This window comes from Malaya genurostris, chromosome 2, assembly GCF_030247185.1.
Source record: "Malaya genurostris strain Urasoe2022 chromosome 2, Malgen_1.1, whole genome shotgun sequence".
NCBI lineage: Eukaryota > Metazoa > Arthropoda > Insecta > Diptera > Culicidae > Malaya > Malaya genurostris.
In genome coordinates, this window is record NC_080571.1 from 202,712,916 (window position 1) to 202,734,647 (window position 21,732).

Sequence of the window (21,732 nt, forward strand, 5' to 3'; positions counted from 1 at the left end):
CCCCCAAAGAGAATTCATATTGTTATACCACATTCGAAAGGTCATAGACTGGAAACAATTTTCTCAAAGTTTCAGTCCTTTAACTGCCAGGTTGACGGAGCTAGGGCGGTTCTATTGATTTTTATTTTATATGATTTTTGAAGAAACCGCTGCTCCGAAAAATTTGAAAAAAAATCAGGTATGTTTAAGGCATTATGGGGAAGGTTTACAATTTTATTAAAAATTGTTGAAGATGTATTTCTTCCATTAAAAAATACTTGAAAATTTTGAAACATATTATTTATTTTGAAACATATTATTGTGGACGACCACAATATTTGATTTTTTTTAAACAAATAACAGTCGACCATGCGTTCCCATCAAGTTCTGTTAGAAGGAAACGCATGGTGCTTTGTTTTAGTAGTTTAAGCAACTCAAGCGCAGGGCTTAGAAATCGAAAAGGAGGAAATGAATTTCAACCTTTGCATAATACATACACGATCATACTTCGGGTACAACAAAGCAAGAACTTACTGATATGTGGTTCATATATGAATGGTAGTAAAACATGAACGTCGCGAGTATCACACATATGAAATTCGGTTACGGCAGTCAAGAACTCGAGCGGGTGTCAGTTTTTTTAACGTGTTGCTGATAGATGTAATGAAAGAATAATGAAAGAAAGAATGAAAATTTCGTTACAGTTTCAAAAGTGACTGTATATCTTCAATATATATAAAAATGGATGTAAGTTTGTATGTTTGTAACGCCATAACTTCAGAACTACTGAACGGATTGCCACCAAACTTGGCATAGGTACTTCTTGAATTTTAGAGATGATTTAGGGTGTATATTTATAGGGGATGGAGCGTAGCAAGTATCGTTAACAAGAGGGGGTCATGAAAAAATTCATAAACATTTTGCATACCTTAGATATGACTATAAGAAGGGTGGATGTAGCAAGTACTTTCAAAAAGAGGGGTGTAATGTTTAAAACGGCCTAATTTCGAAACTACTGAACGGATTGTCACCAAACTTGGCACAAATATTTCATGCTCTTCTGAGATGGTCATAAGGGTATTTTAATAGGGGAGGGAGCGTAGTAGGTTTTCTTAACAAGGGGTGGGGGGCATGAACAAATTTGTCTAATTTGACGATAATCGATACTTTTTTAAGACCATAGAAACATTTTCCATATATTAGATATGATTATATGTGTGGTGGATGTAGCAAGTGCCTTTAAAAATGGGGGTGTAATGTTTGTAACGGCATAACTCCGAAAGTACTAGATTGATTGCTATCGAACTTGGCACATGTACTTCTAGCTTTTCAGATATGGTTATAAGTGTATTTTAATAGGAGAGGGAGCGTAGCAAGGGTCATTGAAAAAATTCATATAACTTGACGAAAATCAATATTTTTTGAAGACCTTAGAAACATTTTGCATACCTTAGATATGATTATATGGGGAATGGATGTAGCAAGTGCCATTAAAAAGGGGGGTGGAATATTTGTAATGGCATAACTCCGAAACTACTTAACGGATTGTTATCAAACTTGGCACCTGTATATCTTGCTTTTCAGAGATGGTTATGAGAATTTTTTCATAGGGGAGGGAGCGTAGCAAGTGTCTTTAAAAAGGGGGTCATTGAAAAATTTATCTAATTTGACGAGAATTGGTACTTTTTGAAGATCATAGATACTTTATGCGCAACTTAGATATGAATATAAGGGTATTCGTGTGGGGTGGATGTAGTACGTGTCTCTAAAAAGGGTGTTGTAATGTTTGTAACGGCATAACTCCGGAACTACTGAACGGATTGCTATCAAATTTGGCACAGATACTTCTTGCTCTTCAGAGATGATCATTAGAGAATTTTCAGGGGGGGAGTGTATAGCAAGTGTCCTTAACATGGGGGGAGAGGGTCAATGACGAAATTTATATAATTTGAAGAGAATCGACATTTCGACTAGAAGAAGGGTTTTTGAAAATAAATGCTCATCTCCCATTTTTTGTAAAACAAGAAAGTGACAAGAATTTCAAGGTCGTAGTAGAAAGTATGGATGTTGTTAATTTGAATGCAACGCAATTTTTTTTAAATCATTTCAAAAGATCTGGTTCCATTTTACAGGGGAATTCAAAGAACTAAGGGAAAATAAACTTTATCTGCCTATGAACGCAAGTGTATTTAGGTCTCAGCATAACTACGAAATTCTAAACGAATCGCCACCAAGTTTGGCACATATACTAAAGGTTCCCCACCAATCAATATTTTTTTAAAAGCACAGATACTTTCTACACTACTCAGGGTAATCATGGTGGAGATCTGTAGTAAGTTTACTGACAAAAAGGAAGTTAAATCAAAATAGATTATAAAGTTATTTTGAGAGAGAGGGAGTGTAGCAAATGCCCCGAGCATGGAAAGTGTAAGGAAAAATTGATCGGATTTTACGAAATATTGGTACTTACGACTACAGCATATTTCTAGCAACTAAGTGAGGTTCACAAAAATATTCACAAGAGGGAGGGGGAATAAGTATTTTGCAAATTGATCTGAATTGACGAAATCATACAATCAATGTGCATTTTTTATGTAAATGAGAAAACTGTGGTTAAAGCCAGGGTAAAATAAATTATATAAATAAGTTATTCTCTAGTACGAATGTAGTTATGATGTTAAACAACCTTTTGTTATGAAATAATCATTATCAGATGGAAAATTTTGAGCAATTTCGTGGAAATAATAATGTCATAAAAATTGTTATAAAGAGGAGGGAGTAGCAAGAGTTTATAGCCATGGAAGCCAAAGGTATTGTAGATCGAATGTGACAAGGAAATACAGAAATGCGTTACAAGCACATATATATAATAATTCAAGTACATTACAAGCACATATACATATGAAACTTGGAGATTACTAAAAAGGTAGTTATAGAGAGAAAGACGTTTTAAATGTTTCTAACAAAAGGGCTCAAATATAAAACTGACCCAATTTGTCGAGAATACCATGAAAATTATGATTATTGTGAGAACTGAGATGGGAAACTGATCATTCGCAATCTGAACATGAACGGAGTATTGCCCAATGGGGTCTAAGTTGTGTTTCATTGCAATCAGAGTATCAATGGGGAGGAAAATTTCAAGAATTTTTTTCGGCCTTGCCTTCACGAAACATTTTCGAGCAACGCCGGGTAAATCAGCTAGTAATTCGATAATTCGACAGTGTTTCATGAATTGGTTAAATCGTTTTGCACTGTGGAGTCTCGTACAACGCGGTTTTCGTTTTACCAGCTCTCTACATTTCACTGAATGCATATCGAATTGAAACAACAGCGAATTGAATTTTTCTTTTTTTTATTGGTGTCAAACAAAAGTGGCTTTGTACTATCGAATATTAAGTTCTTTTCTTGATATGAGAGTATTAAATAAATTGAAATATTATTTCATATGATTCAACGGTTCCAATATTTTAAATGCTACTGACAGCCACATACCCAGAGGGGAGCGGAGCAAGGGGCCCTGGGCCCTCTCGAAATCAGTAACAGAAACGAAAAAAAATAGTTTGAGTTAGTTGAGCAAGACTCTGCAGATGAGAAAGATATCCTTCCGCTGGATCCAGCACATACTTATTTAGGGCTAGAAAGACGAACGCAAGCGCACTTCGAGTACATGTACGAGCCTGAGAACAATGTCTTGCATGAAGCACATGAACATTGCTACCATGGTTAAAGTTAACGGTTTAGGTTTCAATTACATGTGCATCTCCCGCGTTCGCCGTTCGTTTGGCTTCCTCGTACTATTATCTGTACTCAAACGTTAATGTGCTACTCTATGCAGTGTAAAAGTTAAAGTAAGAATGTAAATTATCTCAGAATATATGGCATCATCACAAGCCTTCTAGATTGTTGTGCTATATACATATTTAGAAGATGTTAGACATGTGTTACATAAATAACATGATAGTAAACGTAAAGAAATGTAATACAATAACCTTCTCTCGGGCACAGTCGCAAATTTTATTTAAATACTCCATAATGACACTTTCAGTGGAAAAGTTTAAAGTGTCTGTTAAAAACGCCGGTAAAAAGCACACCGAGAATTAGGTACATAAGTAATCTTCAGTAAAATTATTTCGTTTTATCTGAGGGCCGCTCCCGAAACGAAATCTAGGGTATGGGCCTGGGCGTACCTAGAATAATTAGCGCCCTCAAGATTCTTCCATCGGATGTAAGATTTTGACGTCATTCCGACTATTTTCACGAGGCTTCTCGCTCCACCCCACGAAAAACTCCCCCAGACTATCACATTTCCTTCTATATGCTTCAACGTGCGTTTGATGTGTCTTTCAGTAAATTCTTCTCCCGCTCTGCACCACAAACGGATCCACCGCTTTCATTTGAACGGAACGAAGTTTTGAATATTCCGATCAGAAAGCCGTTTTTCAGAACTTTAAACGTTATCAGCAAACTTAAGTTATTCGATTTTGTTCGTTTTGAGGAGAATTCGCATATTCGTTAAAAATCGCATGAACTCTAAGCTACAACAGAAAAAAGCATCAAAATGAAGCATAACGTAGGAAATTCGCACAATGATAAAAAGACTATATAACTAAGACTATATAACGATAAGCAAATATGTACCTTAAGTGCTTTGGGTCGAACATATTCAAATTCATCAGTACCAAAGTGAGTAACAATTCTAAGTAATTTTACCGATTTAGTCTAATATGCGTAGAATTCTAGCATCTAAAGCATTTCCGGCTATTTTCGCTACTTTCCAAGAGCAACGAAGGAAAATTCTGGCAAATAGAAACAAATTAGATCTACATATTTGCGATAGTGTGTAAATAATGAATTGAATAAATAATTTTAATTTATTGTTTGTTTACTACAGGTGTGTTGCCAAGGAGGACAAATCCTTCACGCAAGGACTGATTCTGATGATGATCAGTCTGTTTGCGCTTATTCCGGGACCAATCATTTACGGAAGGATCATTGACAGTACGTGTCTGGTGTGGACCGAAGAGTGTGGGTCGCGAGGGAACTGCCAACTGTACGATCAGCGCCTCTTCCGATATTATATCAATTTGACGGCGTTAGGTACGTTCGAAACATGCCTAGGTAGACAATTGTGGACTTACTCTCTTGTTTTTTGTTTCAATTGCAGGTTTAACAGCAATTGGAGTATTTTTTGATATTCTTGTATGGTGGTACGGAAGAAGTTTGGATTTATACGGCGACCAGGAAGCACAACAGAAGAAAATGGCAAAAACAGCTCCTAAGATCGCGTTCACGTGATTGGATGATTGGAACAATGTGAAGAACATCACTTAATTTTTTTATCACCAGCAGAGTTTATTTTTATGTTCGGATAAATCGTTCGACTAGTTTGTTTCATGTGATTTTATATTTAAAACAGTAAAATAGAATAAAAATTCTATATTTTACAAATATATCATCTAAATCTGTGATTTGTTAAAGCAATAAGTTTGTTACAATTGCGTTACAGAATACAACGTTATGTGAAACTAATCAAATCTGCTGAAATTGTATTTGTAAAAGAAAATATATGTACATTCTTATGAGCAAAGATTTTACTCCAATGAGAGGAAGTGTTTCACTGCAATACACACAAATGTTCAACTACTAGGCTTTTTGTCCTTGACGGGGCCATAATAACTGTCGCTGAACTATGTCGAGCCATGCCTAATTGACTGCTGCTATATCGACTAGAATTTGAATCAACTATATATGTGTAGTGTGATACTTCAATAAACAAAACAAAATAACATCATCAACAAGAGATTGCGTAAAAGACTATCGATAAAAACCAAACGTCTTATCGTTTTCACTCTAGGAGGCAGTCGATTTAGATTTGACCTTTCTGAATTCTACCGCTTTGCCGACCGGTTGAATGCCCAGTTTCTTTGCCTGTGCTAATGACCTCCAGATCTAGAACAAAACAGAATCTGTCAATGTAACATTCTATCAACAAACTAGCATCAATTACCTTAATTTCATAGTCGTCACTAGTGGTTACAAGCATTTCATTGTCCCGTGGATTGAAGGCTACGCTATTTACAACATCACCATGCTGGTACTTGGCCAAGCAAACGCCGTAGTAGCGGTCCCACAGATAGGCGTGCATGTCTTCGGCCCCACTGTCAGGATAGAAGTATTAATAGAAATTTTAAGTTTTAGTGTAGCAAACATGACTGTACAACATTTTTTTTATTTTGGCTATCTCAATCAATTCATTTAACAATGAGAAACAAGGGCTTACAATGATAAATTTTATAGTATGAACAGAATAAAACAATATTCAAGAAATTAATTTTTTTCTGAAATTATCAAAAACATAATCCAGAATTCCATAAGTACATGCATGATTTAATGGACCTATTTAAGGGTCAATTTGCAATCTTCGGAAAAAGCCATTGTTAAAAAACAAAAAAGCAGTTTTCTCCGTTTCAGTTCGTTTTGCTAAATAAGATGATGTTGTTCTCATGAAGATTTATCTAGCGATGGCGAAGAAAACTGTTTTTGCATATTTTTCCTAAGCTGTTTTCCTAAGATTGTAAGTAGAACTTTAAACGCAATCCCTGTGATATTTACGCGTGGAAATAATGAGAGACGTTCTTTAATCGTTGTATGTAGTTCGTTTTTTGTAGTATTGAAGTAAGCAGTCGAGTGATTTATTTACTAAGGCGTTTAAAGAATTTTTGTTTCAGTATGAACAGTTGAAAGCAACTGCGAAAAAAAATACTCCTGTGCAAGAAACATCAGTACAACGAGAGAATTCTAATAGATGCAGAGAAAAGCTTGGCTGGGAATGACACTCGAAGAGGGAGTACCTCAAAAGGCCGGATGACATAAGACCGAATCACAAAAGGTCGAAACACGAAAGGCCGAATATCACAAAAAGCCGAAGCACAAAAGACCGAAAGCTACAAAAGCTTGGCGCCGCCGAGGATACCTTATCCTCACGTGATAGAAAAAATACGAAATAAATAAAAAATGCGGCTCCGCCGCCTTGCGACTCTCTTATGCAGGGCCAAGAGATAGCCCCTAGCTTTCACTGAGCCAAAATCTCCCATTGGATTTACATGAAAAATCACATACTTATTGAAAAAAGCCCACCACATTATATTCATATGCATCGTGTAACATTTATATGTTAATTTATAATATTTAATTGAAATCTCGATAACTTTTAAGTGTACAGCACTTACACCTTATGTGTGAAGCACGTAGGTAAATTTCATGTGTAAAGCAAATATAAATTACGTGATTGTAAGCTGTGAAAATTGTTTGAACTAAAAATGGCAGTAAGTAACGAATAGAGAGTGCTCGCAGATTTAGGATTCGAAATTGTTTGTTTGGTCTTTAATGTAAGTTTATACGAGCTATCAAAAAATAATTCTAAAAATAATTAAATTTAACATTTTTTAGAATGCTATATAGTTCAACTGCGAACAATACTGTCGGACAACAGCGACTTTTTCGTTTCATGTAGGCAACGGAATTCTACTTTTATATGGACGCTACAATGTGCCAGTTATTATAAGTATCAATTTAGCTTACATATTCGGTATTATAAAAATTAGTAAATTCATTTTAAATATATGAAGGAAACGTAAAATCATTTTCATTCAATAAACATCAGTCATACTGCCAATAAATCAATAGAAAAGCATTTGATTACCATTGGAAAAATATATAGAAGTTAAATGAAATACCGATAAATAATATATGGATTTCATATAAGACACATGTGATATACTAATAATAGGTACGTGAAATTCACATAAAACATACGTGTTGCCAACATTGATTTTCATTATGTGGGACACATGACTGTCATATATGGGAAAATTAACTTTTATGTGCAAAGTATTATGGAAAATAATCATATGTTTTTGCATTTGAATACTAAGTGATGTTTATTTTGAGTGTTGGGTAGACCGGGCAAACGGATGGTTTACATGTTTAAGTGCGGGGGCCGCTGCTTCCGTGATTTCGGCTTTAGATTTCGGCTTTTTTTTAATTCGGCCTTTAGTGATTCGACCTTTAATGATTCGGCCTTTTGACGCGCTCCCCTCGTAGGTTATATAAAGCGGTTAATAGCATGAGCATGATAATAATTGCACCCGTATCGGTTATTGCTAACGACCTGGATGAAAACTTGTGGAAGAAGCACTTTGAGCTATTATTAAGCCAGAAATCGATTAAAGAGAACACGAGCAAAATGAAGATTGAGGATGATGGACCCACCCACGCTAGACGAAATACTAAAAGTAATTCGGCAGCTTAAAAACGGAAAGGCTGGGAAGGAGTTAAACCTTCATACAATACAGAAAAAGGATGGAAGGCGATAGACAAACTGCAAACTCACAGACACTAAAGAAGTACACAAATCTATTGGATAGCAAATAACGAAAATTTTAAGGAAAAAAACGGAATCATACCCGAAAATCGTTAGCGTTTGAGTTAGTTTATTTCGGAAGGATAAAGAGTATCTTTAGTCAAAGTTGATGTATCCTCTCCATAAAAGATTTCGTAATGAATTAGCTCAGTACCGATTTGGAATTTTGTCAAACGGAATCATTCGGGATCTGGTGGAATTACAATTCAAATCACTGTGAAATACACTTTTAAGCGGAACACTAGCATTCCAATATACTACATTGAGGAAACTGAGCGTACAAGGTTCATAACTTATTTCGTATATGCGATTATTTTGAGAACTCAAATCTGTTTCATACGATACATATGACAACCAAAGGTTTGTTTAATAAATGCATAAAACTACGGCTTGAATTTCATACGACGTTCGATTTATAATAACAAGTAATTCTGTATAATTTGTTGTTTGTGGCATGTATAACCATCATAAATTTGTTTGTGAAAAGCATGCAGCATAAAAATGAATTTCATATGACGCACTAATGAAAACTACGGTGACTGAACTGATGATATTCATATCGTGTTTCGTATGAACAAATTAGTTTTATTCGTGTAGTGCATACAACTGCGATTTAAATATCATACGAAGTGAAAATAAACATTTTAAATATTGTGTGTAAAGATTATGAAATTTATGTGAAACGATAGTTGGGTAACGGCTCCCTATTTCATCTCATTTGTAGGGACGTTACCTCAAAAAGCAGAACTAACCACTAAAATCACTGTAATTGTTTCATATTTCTGCGTAATTCGCCTTGCTCCATATTGGGAATTGATTCACATTTGTTGGAAATCAAACTAGTATTCAAAAAGCACTTCTGATATGTTCACTACTCTGCTCCTAATTTCATCTCAATAGATTTTTATTCATCATATCGTTGGTCCTTCATTCATCCTACGAATTAGCAATTAGAATTAGAATCGTGAACGAAATTATTCCTTTAATAAATGAGTTAAATAGCAAACAAGCTACTGGTCCTGATAATATATCGGTGAAAACTTTGAAGAGCAATCCTACATCATTCGCTTCAATTTTATCTCAAGCTTTCAACAAAATTCTGATTACCGGAATTTATCCTGGATGTCTCAAAGTTGCCAGAGTTGTTCCAATATACAAGTCGGGAAATCCTCACGATCCATGCAACTACCGTCCAATTTCAACTCTCTTCAAGAGGAATTGCCAATGACATCTTTCGCAGTTACCTTTCAAATAGAACACAGTTTGTAAATATAGGAGATGCGAAAAGCTCAAGACGCCAAATCGACGTAGGTGTTCCACAAGGCAGCAATATTGGGCCTCTCTTGTTCTTGGTATATATCGATGATATTGGTAACCTAACATTTATTAACTTATCAATTCAAGTCTTTGTTCAAATGTTGCAATCTTAAAAGTAGATAAGGTTTTTTGTGCCCTTTTCCAATCTTTTTCGAACTGTTGAATGGTTTCGGCTGCCAAGACATGTTTCCTAAGATGTGCCTTCGTTAATGCCCAAAATTCCTCAATTGGTCGAAGTTGTGGGCAATTTGGTGGATTCATGTCTTCTGGGACGAAAGTGACATTTTTGGTAGTATACCATTCCACCGTTGATTTAGAGTAGTGACAAAAGCAAGATCGGGCCAGAAGACAACAGGATCCTTGTGGCTTCGAATCATGGGTAGAAGTGGTTTTTGTAAACATTCCTTGATGTATTCGGTTACGAAATCTTACCACAGCTACAAATTGCTTGCCAGACCATAGCTTTCTACCAAATTTCGCTGTTCATTGAAGCAGTGGTGATGCAGGGTTTCGAAATCTTACCACAGCTACAAATTGCTTGCCAGACCATAGCTTTCTTACCAAATTTTTCGACTTCGATCGATGTCGCGGACTGTACTGAAGGCGTTCGAGCAAAAGAGCCTTCTCAGTGACAGTCCGCGTTCTGTGCACAATTTGTACACCATTTTTCGACGTTGCTCTGCTGAAAGTCCACGCATTTCGAAACAAACTAATGAAAACGAATAAACAACTGCACAAGTGGTTAGAGAAGAGTGTAAACAACAGGACGCAGAAATAAAAATTGACAGATTTTGAACCATTGCGAAATGGCAGCGGTGTTTGGTTGCGTCCATACTTTCTGGGACAATCTTTATAACGTTAGTAGTAATGGCCTCAGCTTGTCATCATCGCGGTTTTTTTTTTTTGCTATAGTTCTTGCGTTCTTTTAAGCTGAGGTATGTATGTGTCCGTGACCAGGGAGCTCCAATTGTGAGCTTTTTGGTGCGGGAGAGTGCGGAGGGCTATAAAAAAAGAAAAGAAAATGGCGACAGCGATCAAAACAAAATATTGCACTATTGCACTATCAGGTTCAAAATATCAGAATTCTTCCTCAAAAAGGCCTAATGACAACTATGAAACAACACACGATATTTTAAGAATCAGTTTAGAATCGTTTCGAGAAATTTTTGAGTCGTTACCTTTCGTTTTAAATTTAAAATTTTACTGTAAAGTTAATTTGGTAAACTTTAAAAAAAATAGAAAAAAGGAATTGTTACTATTAGCGGCTTCTAAAAACAAAATCCAGAGCCACAGATGCCATTTATACAGATTTATCTGTATTGTACATATAGATTTATATATATTTTATACAAATTTCCTAAATTTAATACAAATTTGTGCAGGTTCATAAAAAGTGAGAAGTAAAAAATTAGACTTTTCTCTGATTATCTATTAGTATTTGATTGCAGTGATTCTTTAGAAGTTTATTTATCAACGGACAAATCACATGGTTAAATGGAAATCTTTTGTATAAATATTTGATGATGAACACTAATAAACATTTATATTAATATTTTAAACCAATTTGAACTGATTCATTTCAGTGAAAACAGATAGAGCAGATACATATTTTATATGAAAATATCCGGCATCTCTGTGCACAGCCGATGAAACCCACACACTTAACAGCGTTATTTTGACATATAGCGGAATGAAACCAGTGCTACTAGATTTGCCACAATGGTTATTTCATAAGTATTTAAAACACTCTTTCTGGTAATATTCGAAGCCGAAACAGTTTTATTGAAATCAAAAATATAATTAAACTAATGTCATGGATACCAAAAAAAAAAACTTGTTGATGATAATTTGAACAAGAAAAAAATTTTGTTTTGTAACTTTATGAGAAAACTTGGCAACTTTGCGAAACCAAATGAGATGAAAACAAAGCGCAATCAAGTGAACTAAATGAAGAACTTTCATTTCATATTTTTGAAGACATTGTCGGGTAATTTTTGAAATTTTTAATCGTTAATTAAACAAGTGGCAAGTGAACATTACTAATTATGAAGTCATCCAGCATTCAATAGTAGTGTAATTGTGCGAAATAGTGATCATGGTTTGAGACGAATCGATTAGTTGTTATTCAGAAACATGACGAACTGTAAATCTTGAGACGAAATGTGTTCTAAGTTGAAAAGTGAGTTTGTTTTAAATGAAAAAAAAAAACGATCACCGAAGAATTTAAAGCCATCTCTTCTAATGAGAAAGTGTGACAATAGGTTAAACAATCATTTTAAAACATTGCACAATTTGGATATTATTCATGTTCGAAGTAATGAGATAAAGGAATGAGATGAAAATAGGAGCTCGGATGAAATAGAGAGCCCTTACCCTAAATACAAATAGACAGATATTTTACAGACACTGTCAAATTAATTAATTATAGATAAAAAGCATTGTTCCATGAATGAGAAGTTGGCGCCTAAATAAAACCCAGAAATTGATACTGACGAGACCGAAAATTTGATACTTCAACATCAAAGCGAACAGGAATTGATGCGATTGTCGGAACAATCGAAGATCGTATAATACATAATAATCTGTATGAAAGTTCATACCATTACTAATTAGAAATCATTTTATTTTAGTTTCAGTTAGAATTAGTTAGTTAGAATTCATTCGTGATTCAATTACCGGGGTAAAATAAACTATATCTAGCTCAAGATACAGAGAACGACACAGGAACCAATCTGGATGCACGCTCAGCCGACGACAGATTCCCAGCACCTGATCTGTCGGAGATATGTGAGGAGATTAGCAAGCTGAGGAACAACAAAACCGCGAGCAATGACCAGTTGCCATGCGAGCTGCTCAAACATGGAAGAGCACTGGCTAGAGCGCTGCACTGGATGATTTCTAAGATTTAGGAGGAGGAGATTCTACCGCAGGAATGGATGGAAGAAGTGATATGTCCCATCTACAAAAAAGGTGATAAGCTAGATTGTTGCAATCACCGCGCAGTCACATTGCTGAACGCCGCCTACAAGGTACTCTCCCAAATCATTTGCCTTCGTCTATCATCAATAGCTAAGGAACCAAGCGGGATTTACTGGGACCCGCGCCACTGCGGATCACATATTCGCGATAAGACGAATACTCCAGAAGTGTCGTGAATATAACGTACCCACGCATCACTTATTCATTGACTTCAAAGCGGCATACGACACAATCGATCGAGAACAGCTATGGCAGATCATGCACGAATACGGTTTTCCGGATAAACTGCCTGACAAGTCCCTTAGAATCTCGGAGAGGGCTACGGCAATGATGGACTATCTTGTATCTTGTTCAATATCGGTTTGGAAGGTGTGATTCGAAGAGCGAGGATCAACACGAGTGACACGATCTTCCGAAAGTCCGTACAACTTTTTGGCTTCGCTTCGATCGAGAAAAGTACGCCACCGCACGAAATGGACCATCTACAAAACGCTCATTAGACCGGTTATTCTCTATGGCCACGAGAACTGGATTGTGTTGGCAGAAAACCAACGCACCCTCAGTGTTTTCGAAAGAACGGTACTGAGGACCATCTATGACGGAGTGCAGATGGAAGACGGAGTTGAATGTTTATAGCCCTTATTCTGAATAACGACGTATTGATTTTTCGATCGAATGTGGTTCGATCGAATCATAGCTACCTTTGATTTTGCTAGCGTTATGGGGAATGCAAATGAAATACGAGGGAAAAAACGATACGACGTTATTCAGAATAAGGGCGTATATTCTCATAGCGCAGTCGTATGATATGCACACTAAATTCTTTTGGTCGAATTTCATAAGCAATTATTATGAATTTCGACGCATTTTTTGCTCAGTGTAGGTACACCACTGGGGAAGAGAAAATGTTGGTGCTTTACCTACTTTCCAGAAGGACAACGACTCTTCATTCTCTTCCATAGGAGCCGCGAAATTAGAGATTTGAGCAGGTATGAGATCTAGAATTCACTCTAAACTAGCGATACGACTATGATATAAAATGGAACCAAGAATAGAATGTTGGGTTTCATTGAAGTGCAAAAAAAATAAATGAAAATTAGAACAATCTAGCCTACTACACCATTCCTGTCAAATCGAGAATCCAATCTCCATGGACACTAGTTCCATTTAATCGCCAATTTAACACACAGATGAGCCCTCCCTTTGGTTGGTGGGCTTGACGGTATTGCAAACATCATCACATACAATCAATTAGCGTTACAATTTGATAAAGATATGCGTTACAGTTTTTAGTTTCATAATTGAATTAAATGAATAATATATGGAACGACTTGAATAAGATGTTGATTGCATTACGCTCCAACATCCGGGGTTGGAGAGGCCGGTAGGGCTTAACTGAGCTCTTTTTTATGTTTTATTTTCATACTACCGGCCCTTATTACCAGTGTGAAGTGAAAATTAAGTAGAGTAAACGTATCCCAATTGGGTTTCACACGATGACAATAAATGAACGGTAAATCGAATCCATCTTTGACGTTTATTGGTGGTTTGTGTACCATGGAATACTGTGGAATGAAATAGAATATTGTAGAATATAATAAAATAATAATGACCGAACCAATGAGCAAACCACTGATAGCTGTCAAACGATGTTCATCCAGTTTATATTGTGAGGATGTATCGTTTGGGACCTGATGGGTTAGATGATGTGTGAATGAAATGTGAGAGTGAGTGCATGCAAGAACGGTAATAAAGGCCACCGTTTCAGCTCAGGACTAACGATCGACCAATAGAAGAGATAGAAATTGGGTAACGGTACCCCCATTCATCTCAAATCCATTAGTCATTTCATGTACGAAAACCATTAGTTAGAGTGAGATCTGTTATCTCTGTTTGATAGATTAATTTCAAGAATAACATGAAATCTGGAGCTTTTTTTTTGTTCGTTAAAACAGCAGTATTGAATCATTTCTGAACTACTTTTATGTTCCATTGCTTCTTACAGACGAGGCAAAGATTTTGCATTCGATTTTATCTCAATAAATTTATTGGAAGTCGAGTAATCGGTAAAATAACATGGTGACTCTACTAATGAGATGACTATTGGCACACAAATTTTAGTTAGAATCTATGAGAATAGAAATAGTAACTCAATGTTGTGATGCTTGCTTGTGGAATACATGTAGGTATGTATGCATGTGTGTATGCGTATGTGCCTGTGTGTATGTAAGTGTTTTTGTGTGTACAACATACATTATACCGTTCCCTCGGGTGTGTTGTATCAAATTGGTTGTGACACATTTCGATTGCGAGTCAGTGTACCAGATGTTCAAAAGTGCCTGAGCGGATGGTAATATACTGTCAAGAATCAACCGAAGATAACGAAATGTGAACATGCTGTAGTAATACTATTAAACCCAAGTGTTATTATCATTTAAATAAAAACGCATGTCCTCAGTTCTTATCCGTCAAACCATGATGAGCTGCCCTACAAAGATCAATGAAACACAATTTTTTTTTTTTTTTTTTTTTTTTTTTTTGGAAACGGATGACTGGATGAGGAACAAGAAATACGAAAATGCTGAAAGAATTAGAAAGGAATATTGGAAGCAACATAACATGCCAGCAAAAGTACGGAGTGAAAAATGACAACAAAAGACACGAATCACAGCTGAATAGAACACTGGAATTAAGGTAAAACAGAATACAAACTATGAACAAAGGTAAGAAAACCAACATGAAGAAATAATAGAAACTGCTGGGTAACAATGTAATTTCCTCATATTGAAAGAGGCGTTTATATGGCGCGCATGCGCTAATTCGGCCTGATACAAATTAACGGGGAGGGCAATACATTTTGGACAGGGCTGTAAAAAGCTGATTGGAACCCTTTCCCCACCAAAATGTAATATAAGGATAAGGATAAGGAATTTAACACACAGATGAACGGTAATAATGAAAAGCCTTTATGATTACAACATAGGATTCCTAATTGTAATCACACGTCTCCACACGAAAAATAATGTAAAAATTGTTCACGTCTACCTACTGCGATTCTCCTCCTCATTTCTATCCTAGAATCGTTTTGCTAATTAAACTATCCTGCATGTGAAACGTCAAGCAAAAATCAGCTGAAATTATCCTACGCTACACAGTTCAATTATCTGCCATGTCCCTGTGGATTTCTTCCGCATGAAAACATTCTACATACTAAGACTAAACACAGAGTTACTGGCGAAGAACAAAGCTGAATAGAATATGATGACAATTATACAAAAATGCCCAGATATAATGGATGATCAAATGTGTGGTTCAAAGTATCGTGGAAATCTATAACGTTCGTTTGATGATAATCCAAAGGTGTAATGTGGACTATTGAGATAAATAAGGTACGTGATAAATATCGCAAAGATACGCTCCAGTCGCAGTATTAACAGCTTAAACATCAAATGTTGAGGATACAGAATCCGACTGACGTTTCGTTTTTATGAGTGACTACATTTCAACAATCAAAATCGGGAAGGCATTCAGCAATGATTGCTAGTGACATTAGACTCACCTTGCAACGTAGTTATCACAGACATCTAAAAATATGAAGAAACACTCGGTATTCGGTGTGTAGGCTTTGTGTGCTCTCAACATTGTTCCAACCTTCTTCAACGTCATCAGATCAATCACATGAATGTCAATCTCTTGTGCAATTGGGGGCGGTTCCAGTGGGTTCCGTATTACGTAATTTTTCGGCCATGGCCGACTGTTGACGTACAAATACCGATGGTCAGGGCTCAAACCCATCCCGATGATGTGGCCGTGCAAATCGATCAGTCGGTCCACTCTATCGAAGCGATCGGCAACGGAATCGTAGTTTGCCCAGTTTGGTTCCACCGGAGGGGTTTCGTTCTGTAAGATATATTGGAGGCGGATTTCTTCATGTGACATCTCGCGCATAATTACCTCCAGCTCACGCTGCCTTTCTCGCAAAGCAATGCGTTCCTTCAGTGACGGTCCCGGGTCCAGCCGACGGGGGAAGTTTACACTGCCTATTCTCTTGAATCCGATCTGGTGGGGGGTGTATGTTTTAGAACCAGTCGAGAATATTAAATACTTGGGACAAAGATTATCAAGATCGTCCACTTCCGACATGTCGTCCTCTTCCTGTTCATCATCATCGTCCAGACAGTCATCCGAAGATTCGTAATAGCTATCTTCACACTCTCTCCGGTATTCGTCCAAATAATGAATGGGACTGGCGTAATCGTGATTCTCAAGTGGGATGTATGGAAAGTCTAGATCAATATCTGGAATGAATCCTATTGAACAAGTTATAAACAAGAACAAACAGACTATTCAATATTATAATATCAACCTCTTCCAACACGGTATACATCTTCCATAGCTTGATCTTGATTCATCTGATAGTGCGACAGAGGGTTCCCAATTCTTCTGTCGTCCTCGTCGTCTTCATTACTGTTTCTAGTGGAGCTGCTGGGCCCTTCCGCGGCATCTTTTTCCTTGGTATTGCTAGTTTCATCATTCAACCACGGGCAATTTGCTACCGTGATTGCTCTAATGGAACTCGCATTTCGATTGTAGAACTTGTACATTTGATTGCGGATGGGCGTATGTTCCGAGTCAACTTCTTGGTTTGCCTTGTTCAACCATAGAATAGATGTACTAACTAAATGCGCCAACCAGTTCAAATCACCAGATAACAAGTGTTGATCACTGAACCATGTACCGAAAATGTCATAAGGACGGTTAGTCACGCGACATTTCAACCGAAATCCATCTGCAAAAATAGCATAAACATCAAACCAGCAATCGAAATCTACTCGACCTACTTTGTACGGTAAAAACAGCGATTTCTCCAGAAGTACTATGCGGGGATCCAAAATGAACGCCGGATACTAATAGTAGTGTATCGCTTTGATTGAACTGTGAAAATTGAGTGTATTTCCAACTTAACTTGCGCATATCGAAGGAGTCACGCATTGTCGATGGATAAGCAGAATTCCAAACCTGATGGAGAAAATCAATTGGATCATTGAATAACATTTTGAATAATTTTTTTTGGGAGTATATCGAAAAATAGATAACAAATTAAACTTGCTACATTTAATTAATTACTATTTAAAGTGAATTGAATAAAATAATCAAATTATTTTTCGCTTTGGTGCAGTACTCTACATTATAAAATGTTACGTTGTTCATTGTAGTAAATCAAGTTGTTAGCAAGGGTTAAATACTGAATCCAGATTGGATATAAACGATGTATATCCTAAACAAACATAGTCGAACAAAGATAAACAAGTAAGGAAAAATCCACAACCACAGTTGTACTCACAATGACAAACCCATCTTTGGAGCAGGTCGCAAACATTTTACCATTATGCGAAAAACTAACGTGTAACACCTGATGGGAGTGATTCATTAGAACATCCGTCATCACCATTGGCACGTTGTCGGTTAATCGCTTGTATTCCGATCGATATGACTCCGCTCCTGAAAGATATGCGGATAAATACTTTCAACTATAATATAAATAAATATAAAAACATTATTGAATTGTTGTACAAAATCAATTTAGGTCTCATTTAGGGGTTAGCCAAATTTTGTGCTAGGGCACATAACCGTTTTCATTATTTTTACGTTTCGTCTTTGACTCATCAGTGCAGAGCAGTTCAAATTGAACTGCTTAGTGCTAAACTCGGCAGTTCAATTTGAACCGCTAAGCAGACGTAAAGTTTCTGCTACTTACAGAACACTTTTTGTTTTGCAACGAAGTGCAATGTCTTTTCTGACGTGCCGAACGAAAACGTGTTTTCGACTTTTCTGGCCGATGCAGGTATGGTCATTTAGGGGTTAGCCAAATTTTGTGCTAGGGCACATAACCGTTTTCATTATTTTTACGTTTCGTCTTTGACTCATCAGTGCAGAGCAGTTCAAATTGAACTGCTTAGTGCTAAACTCGGCAGTTCAATTTGAACTGCTTAGCGGTTCAAATTGAACTGCCGAGTTTAGCACTAAGCAGTTCAATTTGAACTGCTCTGCACTGATGAGTCAAAGACGAAACGTAAAAATAATGAAAACGGTTATGTGCCCTAGCACAAAATTTGGCTAACCCCTAAATGACCATACCTGCATCGGCCAGAAAAGTCGAAAACACGTTTTCGTTCGGCACGTCAGAAAAGACATTGCACTTCGTTGCAAAACAAAAAGTGTTCTGTAAGTAGCAGAAACTTTACGTCTGCTTAGCGGTTCAAATTGAACTGCCGAGTTTAGCACTAAGCAGTTCAATTTGAACTGCTCTGCACTGATGAGTCAAAGACGAAACGTAAAAATAATGAATTTAGGTCTATTTATTTAATAAACAAATATTCACAAACAATTAATGTGGGAACTTTGTTTTGAGAGCTCTTTTGTCACAGTCACATGCGTGTACAACAGAAAGTGAGCAGATGTTTTGCGTATCACTTTCACACCTTTCGCATGTATCATACAGTTGACTACAGCAGTAACTGTGTGCTCCATATGTAATAACACAACACAAGCAACCAATTCCGTATACATGAACGACAACACATAATTTATTATGTCACCATCCATAACATCACCATAATATAAAGACAAAAGTATGTCTCACCTGGCTTCAACCCTATGTTCACATCAACATTGAATTCTCTCCGGAAGTATTTACGCCAAATGTAATCATCCCGAGACAGTTTGTTCCAACGCTTACAGGTCTGACCAGCATTCAGAATGTCCCTTGGTTCCAGAGATAGAAATATCTTCGCAAAAACAGGTTCCGGAATGAACACCCATGGAGAATTCTCGCAGTAATCTACGTCCTCTTCTTCAGTACTGCTACCGGTGGATAATCGTGATTGGGCACCTTCACTAGTTTCTCTAGATACATTTAATCGATGTTTATCGTCCACCAAAGATGAACTTTTCTCCGCGAACATTTTTATTTTTTTGTTTCGAGATGTTGCAATCGATCGTGAATTCACTTCTGTATCTACTGCGTTGGTTCAAGCCGAGATCACGATAAAAAAAGCAACGTTTTGATTGCAAATATTAACTAGCTTACAGGAAGACTTGTTCAAACATTGTTCATCCACAACTCAATTTTTGATCCAAAATTTTACAGCCATACCTATTTTGCGCTGCAGTAATCTCCGCGACTAATCACTTGAATAACTGCACGAAGTAAAATGGAAAATGTAAATAAAAATAAAGTTGCGAGAAACATACACGCTTCTCTGAAGTGATTCAGTTTCTGTGTAATAATATAAAGAACCAACACTACCATCCAGACGTAATATTATACAGGTAATCATGTAGACTTTCAAATACACATTATTTGTACTTGGTAACAAAACATCCCACACGGCATTCTGGCTACCTGAGTTGGATGGTATATGACACTTGGCCCTCCAGGCCAATTTTTAATAGTCGATTTTTCAAAACTGTTTCAATTTATAGGTTATGCTAGTTTCTGGCCAAACGAACCGATTTCAACTTTATCGGCTCCCAGCTCCCGCCCACTAGTACGCGGTGGGCAGATTTCCCCCCAGGCGGGCAGATTCCCCCCCGAATTCCAGCAAATGTCTGGCAACAATGCAACAACCATTCCGGCACAGAATTTCGCCTAGCGGTTATTATCGGTTCTGTTTCTGTCGGATTCTTGCCATACAAGATTGGCAGAACCGTTTTGAATTGGTTCTACATTTTTAGCGTATTGATTTCATTTTTTCAATAAAAAGTACATATGAAAGACAATCAGTTATTGCCCTTCATATATACTAATTATATAAAATGTTATTGCCAATAACATTGCTTTCTCACTACCAAACATACCCATATTCCAATCTCATTTATCTCGTCTCAAGATTCGTTTTTTGTATGGACATGCGGGATTTACGAATATCAAATGAAGTCGAATAAAAAAAAGATAAAAGAAGGAAAAGAGAAATAAACAAGACACGTGCGGCGAGGCAATGACGCAATTTCGCCTGGACAATGTTGACAGCTGCCGGAATGCAGCCAGCCTTCTGACGGTTGCCAGAATTCCTCACGAGCGGGCGGTTCCGGAAATAGTGGATGAAAACTCAAAAACGGAATTCTCTTCATTTTCTCAGAATCAGATGGGTAGATTTTTACAAACTTAGACTCAAATCATTTTTTCCGGATCTCACTTCCAGCACAGACTAATAGGCATGAGAGTATAGCGGCCCTTACACGAGTCATTAAAAATGTCATTAATAAAAAAATAATGTCATTTTTATGAACGTGTAATGGTGCACTAATGACGAAATTTCAAACAAATTTGAATTACATCATTAGTTAGTCATCATTTAAAATGACATTTTTAATGCTCGTGATAAAATGACATTTTTAATGCTTATGAGTAAATTCTTATAAAAATAATTTTTCGTGATGCACTCGTTCCACCTATATTGTACTGCGCGAACTATTTACTATCGGTACACCCCTTGTGTAATGTAAAAGTTTTTTTACTAGTTGGTTTTCCCTCGTTTGTCAACACCGATCAGCTGCTTGCAGGGATGCCTGATTTCATCATAATATTTGAAAATCAATCGTCACAATAAATTATTGGATTACGTTGATAATATATTTAATTTTTTTTTTTAGCGAAGATAACCATTTATTTTTCTCAACGTTGTTCATCTAGACTATTTTTGATTGTGTTGATAATTTTCACCCGAAATTAAGTGGCGGCAGACCAGAAGCAAGTAAATATTGTAACAAAGCGGGTTCGATTTTGTATTGCATTGGAGGTTGAGAAGTTGGCAGGTTGGCACAATTCTGTGTATAGTATTGGCAATATGTATTCAATCTGTATCCTGCATGAAATTTGCATGGACGTATACAAATCAATACATTACAGGTAATTCTGTATGAATGGCACCTCTGTTGGTAAATGAAAAAAAATAAACACAGTCTAGATGACAGGCAGAATGTTTTTGATAGGGTAATGTGGAGCCATCATGACATATGCGAGTACTGTC

At 36.7% G+C, this 21,732-nt stretch overlaps 2 protein-coding genes across 11 annotated transcripts in view; one reads left to right on the plus strand and one right to left on the minus strand.

Moving 5' to 3' along the window:
- The window catches only part of LOC131427125 (solute carrier organic anion transporter family member 74D), a 52,152-nt gene extending 45,843 nt beyond the window's left edge, over positions 1–6,309 (plus strand). For all 7 annotated transcript variants that reach the window (XM_058590052.1, XM_058590051.1, XM_058590056.1 and 4 more), the window contains exons 7-8: positions 4,874–5,079; positions 5,147–6,309. In XM_058590052.1, the coding sequence (XP_058446035.1) occupies positions 4,874–5,079; positions 5,147–5,277 (337 nt within the window). In that variant the 3' untranslated portion in view covers positions 5,278–6,309. The remainder of the gene's footprint in view (positions 1–4,873; positions 5,080–5,146) is intronic.
- LOC131427126 (F-box/WD repeat-containing protein 5) lies at positions 5,798–19,925 on the minus strand. 4 transcript variants are annotated; one of them, XM_058590061.1, is made up of 8 exons: positions 19,344–19,923; positions 18,045–18,202; positions 17,542–17,719; positions 17,067–17,489; positions 16,655–17,010; positions 16,260–16,600; positions 5,990–6,140; positions 5,798–5,931 (listed from the first exon to the last, which is right to left on the minus strand). In XM_058590061.1, exons 1-8 carry the CDS (start codon positions 19,663–19,665, stop codon positions 5,833–5,835), a joined length of 2,028 nt encoding a protein of 675 aa, XP_058446044.1. In that variant the 5' UTR covers positions 19,666–19,923; the 3' UTR covers positions 5,798–5,832. The 4 variants fall into 4 exon arrangements, with proteins under 4 accessions (XP_058446044.1, XP_058446042.1, XP_058446043.1 ...); XM_058590059.1 differs by having other exon boundaries at positions 16,260–17,010; positions 19,344–19,924; XM_058590060.1 differs by having other exon boundaries at positions 5,849–6,140.
- Between the last annotated feature and the right edge of the window lie 1,807 nt (positions 19,926–21,732).